Below are 18658 nucleotides of genomic sequence, written 5' to 3'. Positions count from 1 at the left end.
TTTTGTATGTATGTGGTACCGAGGAATCGAACCCAGGCCTTTGTGCATGCTAGGGAAGCACTCTACCACTAGGCCAAACTCCCGGCCCCTAGTCATCTTGTGTATTGCCCAGAAAATGGGCAAGAATGGAGAGCCAGCCCCGAGCTTCTTTCAGGGCGAGGGACAGTTGAAGACATCCGTGTCCGGCCTAGGAAGAGTGGTCAGGGAGGCTGAGAGGTGAACTGTAAGCATGGAGTAGGTAAGCAGCAGATTTGAAGCACGCATAGCTGGAAAGCACTGATGATTCTCGCCTATTATCATCTGTAACTCAGAAGGCTGAAATCAAAAGATCAAAGTTCAAAACCAGCTCAGGCAAACAAGCCATGAGATTCTTGTCTTCAATTAACCAACAAAAAGCTGGAAGCAGAGGTGTGGCTCAAGTGATAGAGCATCAAATTGAAGGGGGAAAAAAACCCGTAAGTACAAAATATATAAAATGTTCATTTAGAAAAACTCATAAACAGGCTCAGGACAGTTAGCTGAGAATATCAGCTGTTAGGTCAGAGCCCCATACCCAGGTTCTGTAAATAGTGTTTGACTAGAACACAGCAGGACTCACTGTCAGAGGAACTTTATCTGAACAAATGCCATTTACTAAAGGCTATGTATGATTAAACCTCTATATCTGAAGTTTTAAAAAAGCAAAATTGAGCTGAGTCATCAACAGCTGACAAAGCCCTGGGAAGTCCTGTTTCCCGTGTTCACAATTGTTCAAATGAACAGATAGCCCAGCAGTGGTTAGTAATCCTAACTACTCAGGGGCTGAGATCTGCGCTCAGCACTTCAAAGCAAGCCTGGGCAGGAAGATCTGTGAGACTCCCACTCCAAATAACTACCAAAAAGACAAGACACAGAGCTGTGGCCCAGAGTGCTAGAGAACTAGCCCTGAACATAAAAGCTCAGGGACACTGTTAAGCTCCAGGACCAGCAGGCATGCACACATGTATGGACACACACAAGTAATATCCACCTCAGAGCCAACAGAGTTGCCAAGCAGTGGTATGGGTACCCTGTCATTCCCTAGCTCTGTGGCTGTCCTCAGGTGCCTCAGAAAATTACCATCTGTAAAATGAGACAGAGATCTTACCTGTGAAGTACGCAGTGAGGAGCTGACTGCTCCTAGCTCAGCACCTGAGTGTTGGTGACTACCACTAGACCTGGTTGAAGCAAACTACCACTACCCACCCACAGATTCACCTACATCAATGCTTAGGCCCCTAACTTGTAAGACATCTTACTGAACTGATTACTGTTTCAACACATAAGACTCCCTAAAGCAACTGATGTCTCATTGCCTGTACACAAAAATACATGAAGGTGGATTAATAGAGCCACTGAAAAATGAAGATGGACCTACAAGTGGTTTTGTTTTTGCCAGGCCTGGGCTTGGGCTCAGGGCCTGAGCATTGTCCTTAGGTTTTCTCAAGGCTAGAGCTCTATCACCCAGCTTATTTCTATGTATGTGGTACTAAGGGATTGAACCCGGGTCTTCGTGCATGCTAGGCAAGCACTCTACTAGGCCAAACTCCTGGCCCACAAGTAATATTTTTAAATGTGGTTAACTCTTGGCAAAATCGCCATAAATGCAAATGGACATAAACAGCTTTCCAGTTTTTTAAAAAATCTGAACTTGAAAGGTTTAGCACTCTGATAACTTGTATTACTTTAGGTCAATAAGAGCTTTTCCTTTGTGGAGGGAAGGGTTTAACTCAGGGCCCAGAGCTGTCCTTCAGTTGTTTCTGTTTTCTTTTGCTTAAGGCTAGTATTCTACCACTTGGGCCAAAGCCCCATTCCTGGGTCTGTGTGTATGTTTGTGATGGATTGGAGTGTGATCAATAGTAGGTAAGATTCTCATGGCTTTCCTGCCCAAGCTGGCCCGTACTGTAACTGTCAGATCTCAACCTCCTCAGTAGCTAGGATAACGGGCCTGAGCCACCGCATCCCAAGAGCTTTTCCTTTTTTTCAGAGAAGACATTGTAATATAAATCAGGACAATGAGTCATGCAATAAAGAAAAGAGCTCCCTCTCATCAAATTAAGTCCAGACAACACTCCCATGCAACAGGAATGAGCTAACATCCAAACTGCTGAAAATAGGATCACTGCCCAGTTAGGGCTTTATGACGAGGCTGAGAGAGATGTGACGTTTTATAAGGTCACTAGGAATGGTCAAGCAGAAACAAATTGCACTTTCCATTTTCCATCCAGAAAGAGTATAGAAGCAACTAAACTGAAGTAAGGAGCTACGATTATAAGTCCTATGTTTAAGTAAAAATGGAAGTATGGTTTGTCACAGTACCAATTTGGAGCACGGAAAGCCCTCTGTATTTCTTACCTCTTATCAGCTAGCTGTATAACCGGGAATCCAGAATTCCCCAGTCTTAGTTTTTTTTGGGGGGGAGCAAGTCAATCATGGGTCTTGAACTCAGGGTCTGGGCACTGTCCCTGAGCTGTTTGCTCAAGGACTTGCTTCTTGTTTTTCTGGTGGTTGGAGATAACATCTCAAAGACTTTCATGCCCACCAGGCTGGCTTTGAATCATGGTCCCCAGATCTCAGCCTCCTGAACAGCTACGATTACAGTCGTGAGCAACCAGTGCCCAGTAGCCCAGCTTTTGACGCTGTCCAAAGGAACATTCCACAGGATTCTCCCCAGGGAGGACGCTAGGCCTCATGAACTCATTCATACAGACAGGTCTTACCCAGGCTAGGAACAGAGAAGGTCCCAGCTAAATCCATCACCACCTTTCACTACTGAAAATTGGGCTCAACTCAAACATAACTTGGAAGGATTAGGGCTGTTGTTAAGAGATGTTTCGTTTTAAATACAATTTACTAAACCTTCACCTTAAGCCTCACTGACGAATCAAGAGTTCTGTTATTTCTTGGGCGTCAGTCAGGATAAGCAGACGTGTATGGCAGTAAACAGCCTACAAGCTTGGTTGATTTCTTGTTCATCTCCATTTTGGTTTGGCTGGAAGCCTCGCTCTGTGGCATGTCACTGTGGAATGTAGCCTATCAAAGGGCCAGGAGCATGTGACTCCACACAGCTGTGCTCAGTCCTGTTGGCCTAACCGTTTGTCTGGTCACTCTGAGCTTTCAGAGGGGTAAGTGCAGAACTAGTTGAGAACAGTAATTGAGTTCACCATGGGGAGCAGGGAGTTTACATGGCACTGGTCAGTGGCTCCCAACTCATCCCTCATCAGACAGGATGGTAGATAATCTATTATATATGATCACTGTAATCGGGCAAACAAGAATGCTCAACATGGAACTGCCGGCCCTGTGCCAAGTCTTGACCATATAGAACCAAGGTAAATAACCTAACCCAGAGGAAAACTGGCACTTCCACCCTGAGCTGGCCACCTAACATCAGCGCCATACACCCTTTGCTGTACTCTTCAACAGAGCAATGAAATGTTCATTGTAGTACATGGATATTAACTGTATGTCAAACAAATGACAGAGATAAATCAAAATGGAAAAATGTCTTTCTCTCAGAGTCCTTGCCTTAAAGTAACTGCATTCAATCAGAGAGGGGGATTTTTTTTTTTCAGTCTTATTGAAACAAATCAAAATGGTCTAGGGGAAAAAAAAGCCTGAAATTAGCCATTGCTAATTTCCCGCTAATGTAGCAAGAAAGTCTGTGAGACTTTTATCTTCAAGTAACCACCCTCAAACTCAAAAGCCCAAAGTGGAACTATGGCTCAAGTGGTCCAGGATTAACTTCGAACAAACATTAACTTTGAACAAACAAATCTCAAAGACAGTGCCCAGGCCCTGAGTTCAAGCCACAGGACCAGCACAAAATAAGAAAAGTGTTATTTGGAAAATGCAGGAAAACGACTGGATTACAAGGACAAGCCGCACAGGATGAAGACCTCACTGAGAACTAGAAGAGGGCGACAAAAACCAAACTGGGTCACCTTGAACAAAACTTGGGTTACTAATAGATCTCCACTGTCTTTGAAAATTCTGGTGTGAAAATCACTCCTGATATCTTCTTCCAGCACTTTCTTTGATTTTATGAGTTATTCCAATTGCAAAATAAAACAAATTACCTGCCCATTTGACCCTTCCATTCCACAAAAACAAAATACAGTATTATTTTAAGAGTCAGGTGGTTATTCTGAATTTTAAAATGCTAGATGACCTCAAAGGTTAAAACTCTTCTCTCTCAAAAATCAAAAACTTGACTCATCAGCGAATAAAACCTATCACGACTGAAAACCAAAGTGAATTTTCAACCTAGTAGAAAATTTGAACTGGTAACATATGTGAAAATTAACTCAAGCAGCCACCACCCTCCTCTGAGTACTGTAGCCCATACTAGTTTGTGCTTGATTATACTGTAAGAGGCAACCAAACTAAAAGCACCAATGTGATACATCCAGATAGTGCTAAGTCTCATTTAACAGGGCAAGGCATTTCAAGTAAACGCTTAACTGGAATGGCTCAACTTTTTTTTTTTTTGCCAGTCCTGGGCCTTGAACTCAGAACCTAGGCACTCTCCTTGGGCTTTCTCAAGGCTAGAGCTCTACCACTTGAGTCACAGCACCATCTCTGGCTTTTTCTATGTATATGTAGTGCCAAGGAATCAAACCCAGGTCTTCGTGCATGCTAGGCAAGCACTCTACCATTAGGCCAAACTCCCAGCAGGTTCAACTTTTAAACAAGACTGGGGAAGGGAGTCATATGGAAGTCAATTAGCCTTCTGACAATTAAGAATTTGCCAATTCCCATTGTTTCACAACTACTCCAGGGCAAATTTCTTCACATACACAAACACAGAATGAGGCATTTTTCCTAGTTACTTTTGATGTAGAGCAGTACAGGTAAAAAATACCACTTATGAAATTCATCTTATATAGTAACACTTTAACTGCGGCACTCACACATTTGACCGTGGATCCCTTCCCCATCCATGCTTATCTGAACGGGAGCAATGCAATTAAACTGCTTTCACTCAAAATGGGAGTCAGAGGCAACCATCCTATTTACTAGCCACTGATAAGTTATGACAACACTATTTCACAGCCTGTCACTGGGTTTCTCTTAATGCCTACCACCAGGTTCAGGCTTTCCTCAACACTGAGGGCTTATCTCAAATGCTTTAATACTCAAAACAGTGAAAAATCAGGGTTACAATGACATATTCTGGAGATAGATGACCTCTTAGAAATGTGTGGGAGCAATGAACCATCATTTACCTAATTTCCTTAGTTCCTGTTTTCTAATAAACTAACATATTTTTGGGGGGGAGGATCAGTCATGAGGCTTGAATTATGGGCCCCAGTGCTGTCCCTGAGCTCTTCAGCGCAAGGCTACTGCCATACCCGAGCCACAGCCCCACTTTCCGTTTTCTAGTGGTTAATTGGGAGATAAGAATTTCATGGACTTCAGTGCCAGATTTGGTTTTGAACTGTGATCCTCAGATCTCAGTCTCCTGAGCAGCCAGGATTATAGGCGTGAGCTACCGCACCTGGCTATTATAGTAACATTTTACACACTGACCACAAAGAAACCAGGCAAGTCACTACTACGTCTTTATGAATTACTAACTAGATAAAGACATGGCAAATGAAAATGATTTCTAAACAATATTCTCCAGATCTAATTAAAAAGCTAAAGCATGGAAAATTAAATACCTTACAGATGCCCTATTATTTCCTTCTTCCTTTATGGAAGAAAGGTACTAGAAAAGTAATTGCTGTAAGCCAGAGCTTACCATCTGTCAGCCTAAGTATCTGCAGCTTGTCTAACTTAGCTGTCTTGAAGCCCCCTCAGGGGGCCACAAAAGAAGGTCAGAACAACTGGACTCCTGACTGAATCCTTAGAAAGTACACCTCTCACTCTCTTTGCAAATATTCTGGCTGTTTAATTATAGTCAGATACTGACTGCAGTGCAATAGTACCTATAAACATGATCAGACAGCACGTAATATCAGTAAGTGTGGATACAATCCAGTATATCCTAACAAGCATGGCCTGCCCTTCAGGTATCACAGGGCATGGTGAGGCATTCACTTGGGGAAGGTAACTTTCTCCAGTCATACTCATGGCAATGTCTACATACAACCTTTTCCAGACTTCAGCTAAGAATCGGAAGTCAGGGACTGCTGTGACCTCTTGGAGAAATTCACAATAAATGCTTCCAAGTTCTTATAAAGAACTTTACCCAGGGGCCATAAGCTATCCATATTTAGTTCTACTGGTAACAGTGGGAAAGGAAACGCTGCCACTTACAGGTAACCTCCTGGCCCACATATTGGTTAAGTACTACTTCTTTCACTAAACCCAACCACACTTGGGTAATTATTAGTACCACCTCTCTGCTACATTCAGGCAGAGCTAGGTGCTAAAGCTCAGATTAACGGGTCTAATGTTATACTGAAAATCTGATTTCATTATATGCACTTAAGACAACCCAGTCTCTAACTTAAAGGGAGGAAGGGGCATCTATGAAAGTAAACTGTGTCAACACTAGTGAGAGAGGACCAATTGCGAAAGCCAAGCACAAAAATCATAGGAACTAGATTTCAAATAGACTTGTCAAAAAGTTACTGGGCCTGCTTTACTAGGGACATAGCAAATGTCATGGCACCAACAAGTAAGAACCTCAGTGTAATGAAACAGTCAAACATTTCTGACCAGACTCCAGTACAGAGATGGGAGCAGATCACCATGAGGGCTAAAAGTAACCAGAGAATATAAAGTTTACTTTGGAAAGGTTTCCAGTACAATCAAATAAATTACTTTTGGACTATGTCTAAAAAAACAAGCCATCCCACTGCTCAATCTAAAAAAGCACAATCAAAAAATTCTGAAGCTAAGTGTGTGGTGGCACACACCTGTAATTCCAGCTACTCCAGAGGTGAGGCAAAACCTCTGAGTTTTAAATCCCTGAAAAGTTAATAGCACAACACTAACTCAAGAACAAAATCTAAAAAGGCTGTAGATATAGCATAAGAGGCAGAGCACTTGCCTGGTGTACTCAAATCTAAAACATAACACAGGTCTACACAAAAACCGCACAATAAAGAAACAGGCCACCATCTGAAACAAACAAAAAAATGGCCAGCCAAGTTGAGAGGGAGCTCCAAGACACATGGAAAATATCTTCACACTCACTTTCCTTAGACTATATCATCAATGCAGTAACAGCAGCACATCCTTTCCAATGATGGGGCCTTGCACAGCATATGGGCATCCCCTTTCCGAAGCTAGCAGCTCCCCAGGCTCAGGTATCCACGCCCTCAGGTGACAGGCTAAGGGAAATGGCTTTCCCACTCATTGTCCGTAGGCTGGATAGTTGCAATGACAGTGAGGGGGGGTTCTGATAAACTGAAGAATTCCACTACATGGTGTCATGCTGAAATTCCAGCAGGTCTGTCCATGCCAGAATTATATATTGTTTTGAAATCTTTATGTAAGCTTGCTCCATTTTAAAATAATGGCTCATTTGCTTGCAATATCCCACAAGGGTCACATAAAACACATGGGCAGGTAATACTTGGTGTTTGTGAATTCCTGTCTGTTGCTTCTACCTTGAACCTACGTAAGCTGTCGGTCTAGAAACCAAAGAGCTAAACGCAGGCACCATCAGATTCACAGCACACTCACTGTGCTTCTCTGCAAGAACCTCCTTCACTTGTTACCCAAGGTTCTATGCCTGCAAGCACTGCCACCCTCTTGAGAAGCAACTAGGATGTCAGCAGATTCATCCATGGATTACCACATCCACCTGTAAACCAGCTGTTTGAAGACCATTTCGCTTTGCACTGGCACCCTCATGCAAGTGTTTTCTAGACTGCTACTAAGTTCATCTGAACTTGCAAAAACCATCTAGAATACATGAAAAAAAAATCCTTACACTCAACAATGACACACGTTATAAAGTTAAATGATCAGTCACTTGACCTAAGAGAAATAAGCATGTTTATGATTAGTCATTAGTATAATGCAACCTGAAACTATAATGTGGCACTAAAATATGAAATAAAAATAGGTAGCTATAAAATGTCCATAATACTGCTGCAACCTTTCAATATTGCTGGTGTAGAACAAAATGAAACAGCATTCTGAAATTGCTGGTTAGTTTTTATAAGTCAACCATGCACTTAACACATAATCCTGATTCAGTTATTAATGGGGGGTGAGGGGTGAGGGACGACCTATTGTTAAAAAGAACTCCACACAAAAAGCTTTTTATTCCTAACCACCAACTTTAGAAATAGTTTATTTCTAACTGGTAAAGAAACGTATACATGCAGCATGCAGGCAACAGCATAGTACTTAGAGCAAGTTTTTAACAAAGTATGTGCGAATACTTACAACATAAATCCTAAGACTATTACACCAAATGAAACATTTAATTCATGATCACCCGGAAAAGGCAGAATTCAAAGAAAAAAAAATGGCAGTCCTAAAGCACCTAAGAGTAGAGAAAGGGTAACTAACTCCCTATACAAAGAGGTTTTGAGATATACTCAAAATTTTGAATTGTGATTACATAACTAGTATGTATGTTTAGCAAACTGTACATCTAAATGAGTTATAGTTCATTCTAGGTAAATTACATCCAATAAAGCAGGCCTTAAATTTCTAATAAGATCTCTTCTAAAAGCTTATCCTTGCTCATCCTTGTGTGGGCAGCTTCAAGATTGTGGGTTATCTAATCACCAATCTTCCCTTTCAGACTTTTGGTATGTTCTATATATTTTTCTTACCACTTCATCATACCTCACTTCAAACTACAGTTCTTTCTTTTAAATCATAACCTGACTGTAATTTGAAAAATCTATTTTTAAGAGCTGTCTTTCGTACAATGCCTTTCAAGTTGGTGCTTAAAAAATGAATAATGTCTAAGTTCCATTAAGAAATATTATCAAAAAGTAAACTAATTCTGTCCCCAAGGAGAACTTTTTATATTTTTGCCAGTCCTGGGGCTTACTCAAGACTAGAGCTCTGCCACTTGAGCCACAGCACCACGTCTGGCTTTTTCTATGTATGTAGTACCCAGGAATCGAACCCAGGTTTTCATGCATGCTAGGCGAGCACTCTACCAACTAAACCAAACTCCCAGGCCCAAGAAATTTTTTTAAAAAGGTCTTATGGTATATTATCTCATTTTCTCATGTGATTTCTGATCCAAATTCAAGGCTCAAGCTAGTAAACATAACTCGTGGCAATTATGAAAAGCTCACATAGAGAACTCCGTTTCCTCAAGCTGGCCAATGTTACTAACAGAATGAAACTAGCCAGTGACCATTTGCACAATAGTTACAAACAGGACATTTTAGAGACCAGTAAAATTTCCTGAAAAGAACCCACATTAATAAAACAAACAGGGCTGGGAGCGTAGCCTAGAGGTAGAGTGCTCACATCGAATGCACAAAGCCCTGGGTTCGACTCCTTGGTAACACATGCACAGAAAAAGCTGGAAGTGCTGCTGTGGCTCAAATGGCAGAGCACTAGCCCTGAGCAGTGCCCAAGCCCTGAGTTCAAGCCCCAGGACTGGCAAAACAAACAAACAAACAAAAACAAAAAAACAAGTGGAAGGATGGTCATCCCAATTATTAAGTGCTTGTAAGTATTTATAAACCTAAAATCCTATGACTGAGTTAAAAACTCAAAGGCTAAGTATAGAATACTTCTGGGTTGAGTTTAATTCTCGCTAAGTGGGTTTATTTTAAGGTGTTTTATCTCCCTTCTCATCTGATTTTTTTTTTTGGGGGGGGGGTGATCATGGGGCTTGAACTCTGGGCCTGGATGCTCTCCCTGAGCAATTCAGCTCAAGGCTACCTACCACCCTACCCCTTGAGTGCCACTTCTGGTTTTCTAGTAGTTAACTGGAAATAAAAATCTCACAGACTTTAGTGCTTGGGCTGGTTTGAGCTGGCTTGAAAACTCGATCCTCAGATCTCAGCCTTCTGAGTATCTAGGATTACAGGCCTGAGTCACTGTGCCGAGCTTCTCATCTGTTTTCATTTCCTCAGCTTTCATGGGGTCAATGATTCTATTTGCTGATGTCACCTTGCAGAACATGGGATGAAGGAAAGAGTATGGGAGAGAAAGGAGACCCTATCAGATTATTTTTGAAAAGTGTCTTGAGTTTTAGTGACAAGTAGAATATCAGAATGCAATTTTCCTATGTCACAAAAGGATTAATGTGGTCATGACTATATTCTCAAGGAAAACTGTAATTCTTATCAAATTTGTTGCCAAATCTCCAAGATAAAGGAGTAGAAGACACTTTAGAAGTCGCATGTTTGCAACCACTTCCATCTGTCTATTCTCAATGCAAGGTCATCAGTTACAATGCTTTCCAACCACAAGGCACATTAAAAAGCAGCCTAAATTGGCATTCACTCTCTTATGTGACACGAATGTTTTCCAGTAACATATACATAGTATTAAATTTTTTAAAACAAAAGGGAAAGTTCAAACATTAAAAATTACAGTAGTTAAGCCTTTAAATGGAAACAATTAAATTTATTACAGCATCTTAGATGGGCCACAAACATCTTTTGGTTTCAAAGGGTTAATGCTTATTAAAGGAAATAAAGGATAAATTCTCAGCTCAACACACTATACAGATTACTTTGTGTATTGCATAAAACTTCCAACACTGCAATTACAGTATAACTATTTGAGATCTAAAATATAACTGTGCCTTCCTATCTAATACAAATAAACATGTTCAGAGGTGAGTGATTAAAATGTCCATCTGAGTATAAAACGTGACAAAAATGTAACAAAAGAAACTATCAGCCACATAAACTAAAGCTTAAGACAAAGAAACAGCAACTCATTCATTATTCTGTCTGCTGAAATTCAATTTCAAAAACTATTACACATTTTACCCCACTAGATCACGTACTGATTGACGAAGTGCTGTACTACACTCTGAAATACAGCTTTAATGACTACTTTATCTATAGAGTACTCCTGGGAAAAGATGCCACGTATATACTAACACTATAATTATAATAAAAAAGGAAAAAGCCCCACTCTTGGGAAGAGAAGCAACTATATTCATGGAGACTGGAATAAAGATACCAAAGGGCTTTGGCCAAATTTAGTATAAATAGACTTTATTGAAGTCAGTGCCTCTGTACTGAGACAGAAGATGTGTCTACATAAGCACAAGTTGTAACATTTCACAACTTCTAAAAGGAATGTCAACAATTACAACGATCATGCATACCATGGTCGATAATCACATTTTAGAAGCATTTTCAACCATTTCTAAAGAAATGCTCATAACATTGTTATATATAGAACTACTTTCAATAAACTGCAAAACATTGATCGACTTTTCCAGTATGAGCTACAGTGTCAACACAAAAGGGAGGCATAAATGTTTAATTTATGAAATCAGAATGGAATATTTACTGTAAAGAAAAATTAAAAAGCTTTCAAATAAAGGCCATTATTGAACCAATGTGAAGAGCACAACTTGAACTTTTGAGTTCACTCATCTTTTTAAAGCTGTCCTCTGAATAACTTCAGTTCTTAGCATTGAGTTCAGTACTGTGAATATTCCTTGGATTGAAGTTTGGCAATAATGCGGTCCAACTGTCTCTTTGCTTCACACTGTGGGAAATTGCTCATGTCGTAATATTGAGGGGCAATTTTCACCAACCTGTCCAGAAAGGGGGAATAAAATCACCAAGTTAACATTTAATTCATGTGTCAGAGCTGCTAATAGGCTAGGCATTAATCAATACTATCCTGGTGAACAAAAGCAATTCTGTAACAATCAAAATTACAAATCTTTACAACTTCAGAAATGTGCTACCTGGGAATTTTTCAAAATCACTGGAAAGCTTAAAAATATAATCTTTTAAAAGCGTGAATAGTGTAATACATAGGCTGTTGATTTCTTTACTTCAGCACACTATCTTAACCTGAATGGCTCTTCAACGTTTTATGGTAATAAGACAAGCTCTATGTGAAATGAAATGTGATAATCAAAAGATTGCACCTTCCCATTCTCAATGTTTTAATGAATTTACTATAACTCTACATCCCAAAGAATAGACGATCAAAATCTTTTAGAAAGTTTAGCTATACAAATCTCTCAACAAAACATTTTAGATAAAATGGTAAAACTCTACACTGTCAAAAGTCATCCATCAGTGTAGGAAAGAAGCAGAATACTAAGCAGGCGACACTACCTGACATTAAGTGTACCTAGTGTCATTTTCTATCCTGAGTCGCAGATGGGTTCTGGCAAAACTGAAGACCCCAACGGGGAGCACTACTTTGCCAGAGTAACAATCTCACTGCCTTCTCATTACAGGAAAAGACTGCATTATGAGATAATCACACCATAAGGTAAAATTCCTGGTGCCACGCATGCACACATACATCCTTGAGGAGAAAACCAAGTTATTCAACTTGCAAAGAGAGGCCACGACTCATGCTATAAACTCAGATTCTATTCTGAGCAAACAATAACAAAAATAAAAAAATTCACTCACCATTCTGGCTTGATATCTGTACATGTTCGAATGTAATTCTTTGTTGTGAGAACAAACTCATTGTAAAGCACCCATTCAGGTTTGTGGTCAAGAACAGTAGAGGGATGCAACTGAACCACCTGGTTATCTTTCACAGTTAAGTAATGTCCTGTTCGTTCTAAATGTGCCACCTGAAATCAACACCAGGAAATTAATAGAATGCTTCTACTCTGATATGCTAGTTATAGAAGTAATAGAAAATGACATTTTATATAATAAGAACAGATCAGTTTCATGTTTTGCTTTTCATTCTATGGCTATTTCTACTTCTCACTACCTTGTAAAATCAGAAATTATCAGCCTTGAATAAGCTGTAAGCCATCTTACAACTGGCTTACAACCTGTATTTTAAGATCTGTGAGCAAACATTTTTAAGTGATCAGAGAAAAAAAGTAAACAATAGAAACATTCTATTAAGCATAAGAAAAAAAGATCCAAGACATTCAAATTTCAACATTTCTATATTCTATTGGAACATAGTAACATCCATTTGCCTGTGGTTGCTGTCATACTACCAGGCCACATAGTTAAACAGCTGAGACAGAGTTCTATGTCTGCAGTATTTACCTTCTACTTTTATTTCAATTCTGATAATATCCAATGCAACACACTTCAAGAAAACAAAACCTTTTCTGTCACCATGTTTATCTCAAAATCACAATTTCTTCCTTGAGTAGTGGCCAAGGATCTTAGTATTGCTACCATCTATTTTCTATTTCTAGATAGAAATGTAAATAAAACCTAGCTATATGAGTATTTAAATTGGGGGATGTTTTAGGTAGGTAACAAGTTAACTACACATTTCTAGATATACTCAAATAACTGCTTCCTGTTAATACACTGTGGGAAAGAACACAAGGAAATTTTGACCCATTTATCAAAACTAAAAAGAGTAACTTGGTGACAAAGGTCCATGCCTGCAATCCTTGGAACTCAGGATGCTGAGATCTGAGGACCTGAGGACTGTGATTCAAAACCAACCCAGCCAGGAAAGTCTTTTAAGACTATCTCTAACCAACAAAACAGCAGAAGTAGAAGTGTGGCTCAAATGGTAGGTGCTAACTGGCCTTAAGCAAAAAAGCTTGAGACACACAGCACCAAGGCTCAGTGCAAGCTCCAAAAAGGACACACACAAAGTAAAGGGTTGAAGTTCCATTTTGTCCACCAATGACTAAAATGTCCATCTAGCATTTGATATAACAAATATTGTAATAATTGCTCTAAATAATTCTGTAATTATTTCCAACCCAAATGGATTACTAACCTTGTCATCTAATACACCAATTTATTGGTTCATTATACATAAATTTCTGATTAAGCTTATTCCTTCAAAGAAACTACAGGTGACAACATTTCTAATTTTTACAGGTGCTCTTAAATTTACTTTTAAGTAGACCTAAAGGCCTTCAATGGAAATAAAATAATATAGATTCAATTCTGCATTCCTAAATTGCCCACATACCTGCATAAAATAGCCAGTAACCAAAGCTTTTCTTATATTAATATAATAGTCCCTGCTAGTGAAGTCAGTACTTCGTCGAGGCAAGTTAAATCTGTCCATAATTCGTGATAGCTGCTGGCGTACATTGTCTGCAGACATCAGGGACCTGTAGTTAATGAAGTTGTCATAACACCACTGAACCGATTCATGATCTAAAAAGTTGGAGGGGAGGAAAAGAGAGGGACAATGAATCATCCACACAGGACTATTTTCTAATTTTAAAGGAAAATTGTTAAGCTAAATAATCCAGAAAAGGAATTTGCCCACATCATTTTCTTTAAAAAAAAAAAAAGACCTCTAATGTTACTACATTTTCTAAAATGTTGTATTGTAGCTCAACAACAACACTAATGTGTTTGGGTATTAGATGACAAAGGAATGATTTCTGAACCAATTCTCTTTATCCATTAATATCCATGGGTGTTTCCAACAGATGGTTTAATAGACAGGAAGAATCTGATAAAATGCCATGTCTTACGTGCTCATTTTCAAAGAAACCACAGCCTTTGATTAAGATAATCAAATGCATCATAGTTATAAACATGAATTTCAAGTGACTATTATGCCTGAGTTAGAGCCTCTTAAGTCCTAAGAAAGTAAAGTTTGATGATGACACATTTCTCAGCAATTATTTACCAGCAAGGTTTGAAAAACAAGTGATACAAGTTTAGTTTACAAGATGCCTGGAACTTCTGTCCATGTTTAATAAACAGGCTCATGGATAGCACTTCAAAGTGACTTCATGACATGTATTATAGTATTTTCCTACTGATGAATTCTGAAATATTCACTAAACCGACTGCTTATCATCAAAACCACAATGTCAAAGATAAGAAATGCTAGTTAGACCTCTGTCTGAAATAATTTGGAAATGAAAGAGGAAAATGAGCATAAAATGCAGAACCCCGTTCATCTTTCTCCAACATACATTAACATGGCAGTTTTCCTCCTTGAGTCTACCAATTAGCAATTTGTTTCTGAGCGAGTAACTTGTCTTAGATATATAAACATCACATGTAAGAATTTCTTTGTATGTCCGTACCATATTTTAGGATTTATTGAGGTTGTTGATAACTCAAAGCTTGCTTTTCATAGAGACCACACATATGTATATAATAGCTCCTTCATATGAATTATCCACTAATCTCACCCAGCTAAGGATTACTTTTTCATTCTTTGCCAGTTTTAACAGAATTAACATCCGTAAACAGCAATTGATAACAATGCATTTTTTTGAGCTAACAGTAGAGTTTACACTGTTCCTTTTCATGCTCATAGACCACTTGTGTCCTGAGCAAGAAATGTCATTTACTGTTCTTTTGTTCGCTTTAGTAAAAAAATTAGTAAAAATGTTAAGAAGAACCAATTGTCAGTGGCCTGGTGTCTATAAACCTTGCTACCCAGACAGGAAGCTGAGGTACCGAAGATCATGGTATGAGGCCATCCTGTGCAGAAAAACTGGCTAGACTCCATCTTCAAAACAACTAGCAATTGAGTCTAACAATCATTCTCAGCAAGGGAATACAAAACATCTCATTCTATTTCTAACTGTATTATTACTGCTGCTGCTACCGCCACCACCACCGGCCGCCGCTAGTCCTGGGGCTTGGGCACTGTCCCTGAGCTTCTTTTTGCTTGAGCCACAGCACCACTTTTGGCCTTTTCTGTTTATGTGGCACTGAGGAATCTAGCTCAGGCTAAGCAAGCACTGTAACACTAAGCCACATTCCCAGCCCATAACTATTATTTTAAAAGAAATCCTTGCTGAAACTTAAGCATGCACTAGGTAAAGTTCAAACCTCAATGCCTCCCGAAAAAGAGAATGGTTCTATTAGCAATATAGAACTATTCATTAAAAAATATAAAACGTACAATAAAGTACCATTTGCATTTTACTAGTAAATTTATACAAGTTTTTCATATTTTTTAATCACCTGCCTTTTCCAGGTTTCTTCCACTTGATTATAAACCTGAACATAAAAAAAAAAAAGACTGACAATTTCTATTTTGAATGCTAGTCAGGAGTTTTATAAAGTACCTCTGGGTTTCTAATGTAGAGTTGTCACTGATAATAAATGAAAGTGGGATGAAGAACCATCTTATGCGCTGGAAGTGACATTTAGACAAAGGAGTACTTGCAATCCAATTTAGACTTACTTTGTTTAAAAGCGTGGTAGACATTCAGCAGTGTCAGATGATCTCCATCTATGTGGGCAAATCTCATCTTGGCCTCATCTGCAGCTTTCTTGGCCTCCGTGGGGCGAACAAAACACTGTGGGACTAAACAAGGTTGGTATGGGCCCAACACAAACGCCCATATCGATGAGTCACGCATTCACAGATAGAGGAACAAGGCCTAGCTAGGTCAGTTCACAGAGCATAGGGCAGGGCAGGATGGCCTCCAACTGCATCTTGGACTGTTTACTACCTTGATTTGGTACATCAACACCTAACCACATCTGTAAGACAAGAGGGTTTCAAAGCTACAGAGTACCTGATTATTTTAACTAGATCTAAAAGTAGGCATATCAAAACAGCTATTCTGAAGGCCATCAAGTTACTAGAAAGCTCAACTTATTTCAAAAAAACCAGTGCTGATAGCTCTACCAATTACCAGAATTATGATGTCAGCAGCCTGTTAACTGTTAATTTTTTTAGAAGGACATTCATTCAACCCACAGAATGCCCATGAAAGATAGAAAGCCATACTTGCCCATTGCAGATCTACAACAACTATGCATTCTACTGCCACAATTCTATCAGATATATTTCCCTAGATCTGTGGCTATTGCCAACTGGCGGGTATCACTATTAGCACCGGTAAGCAGAAGCATATGTGAACATAAAAATTATCAAATAACCTTGAGTTTGATGATAGCAGTAGTGGTGGAAGGTTAAACCGCCTTAAGAATCAAGAAAATCCTAAAAGTTGAGATATTCAGCCTAGCATTGCAGCATTTCAATAAAAGGATCAACAAATATGAAGCCCCAAGACCAAAAAAGAGATTTGATTCCTCAAGAGCAAAACTCAGTATTTTAAAAAGTCGACAATTAGTCCAAAACAATCATTATTTCAAGGGTCATCAAAGTATTTAACTACAGTATTTGTTTAGATCCTCAGTATTAATTCACATAAAGCTTTAAGTTGTTACAAAGTGTGCACTACAATTTTTGAAATACAACTTTCCTTAATTCACTTTAGCAATTCCATAGTCATAAAAAGCAGTATGAAAAGAAATATTTAACAAGCTCGGGTCTTTTCAACACATTTTTAAAGCTATTAAACTTTTATCAATGGAAAAATCAAATTATCATTTCATAAAAGATAATGGGAATAATCAACAAGGAGACCAAATACAGTATGAATTACTCTTTCCCATACAGTTTCCCCTTTAAAAAGATGTCAAGATAGCCAAATAAAGACAATGGAACATGATCACAGTGAATATGAAGTCTTGCTTACTGTAACTGAAGCAAGGTAATAATTCATAAAAGTACAGAAACTTCTTACAACTGTGGGTATGAAGTGAATTCACCACCAGAATTAAGTGGGAGTGTGTAAGTAGTGCCCTATAGGCTTGATTTATGTCTCAAAACTTCAGAAACTAAGTGGCAAACAAAGCTTTATAAGCTCAGAAAATTGTTTTTTGTTCCATGGCTTCCTCCTGACTTAACATTTTCCAACAAATGGACTGTCTTAAAAAACACTGAACCTAAGTTCGTATTGATGTTTTAAAACCAGTTAAACTTCTGTTTGCATCACTCCTATTACAAATGAGACTGAAATAAGCAGTTGGAAGATTTAGATCTCATTACAAGACAAATTTTAAAGTACTAAGATTCTAAACTCAAACAACTTATTAGAGTGGATGCTTGATAAGAGAAACTAAATAGAGGAATGAAACCCAAGTAGGTAACAGACACAATCTGTTACTTCCTGCCCCATTCTTTCCCTACAAACCCAAATCTTGGGAGAAGTACAACTGGGAGAATCTGACAAAACATGTAAGAAAGGCAGACAACAACCTACCACCACCTCCGCAATTAAGACTACAATTTAAATAAAGTGATTCAATACTGCCCTGCCCATCTGCTCTGAGTCTGATCAGTCATAACTCAGCAAGAAAACATTTGAGCTACTTAAGTAAAAATCATACCATTTGAATATATCATATCTAAACTGAACCATAATTTTGTATTTTGAAAATGATATTATATCCTATGAGTCCATCAATTCTAAGTTACTTGTGACATTAAGTCATAAAGAATCATAAACCACTCTGCACTCAGAAGTCAGCTCTTTTCCAGTACGGAAACTAGAAACACACAATTTTTGCTTATCAGCAGAAACTTCACTGGTTTTAGCTTTTAACAATCTTCATTCATTTGTTAACAAGACTTCTTATCCATTTTGGTAAGTTTAACTTCTAAGTTACTATTCCTTTCTATATTAAGCTTTATTGCTACTAAAAATAGAAACCAGCTTGCATTCTGACTTTCTTTCTTTCTTTTTTGGCCAGTTCTAGACTAGAGCTTGGGGCCTAAGCAGTCCTTGGACTTTCTCAAGGCTAGAGCTCTACCACTTGAGCCTCAG

At 38.8% G+C, this 18658-nt stretch overlaps 1 protein-coding gene across 1 annotated transcript in view; it reads right to left on the bottom strand.

Annotated features, from left to right (window-relative positions):
- Positions 1–11115: 11115 nt before the first annotated feature.
- Positions 11116–18658, bottom strand: part of Dhx15 (DEAH-box helicase 15) — a 43726-nt gene continuing 36183 nt past the window's right edge. The window contains exons 11-14 of the mRNA XM_090343762.1: positions 16222–16344; positions 14026–14216; positions 12525–12694; positions 11116–11683 (exon numbers count right to left, since the gene is read on the bottom strand). Coding sequence (XP_090199888.1) covers positions 11566–11683; positions 12525–12694; positions 14026–14216; positions 16222–16344 — 602 coding nt within the window. The 3' untranslated portion in view covers positions 11116–11565. The remainder of the gene's footprint in view (positions 11684–12524; positions 12695–14025; positions 14217–16221; positions 16345–18658) is intronic.

Source organism: Megascapheus bottae, chromosome 13, assembly GCF_031878675.1.
Source record: "Megascapheus bottae isolate mThoBot1 chromosome 13, mThoBot2.hap1, whole genome shotgun sequence".
Classification (NCBI taxonomy): Eukaryota; Metazoa; Chordata; class Mammalia; order Rodentia; family Geomyidae; genus Megascapheus; species Megascapheus bottae.
This window is presented reverse-complemented; position numbering and strand designations above follow the sequence as displayed.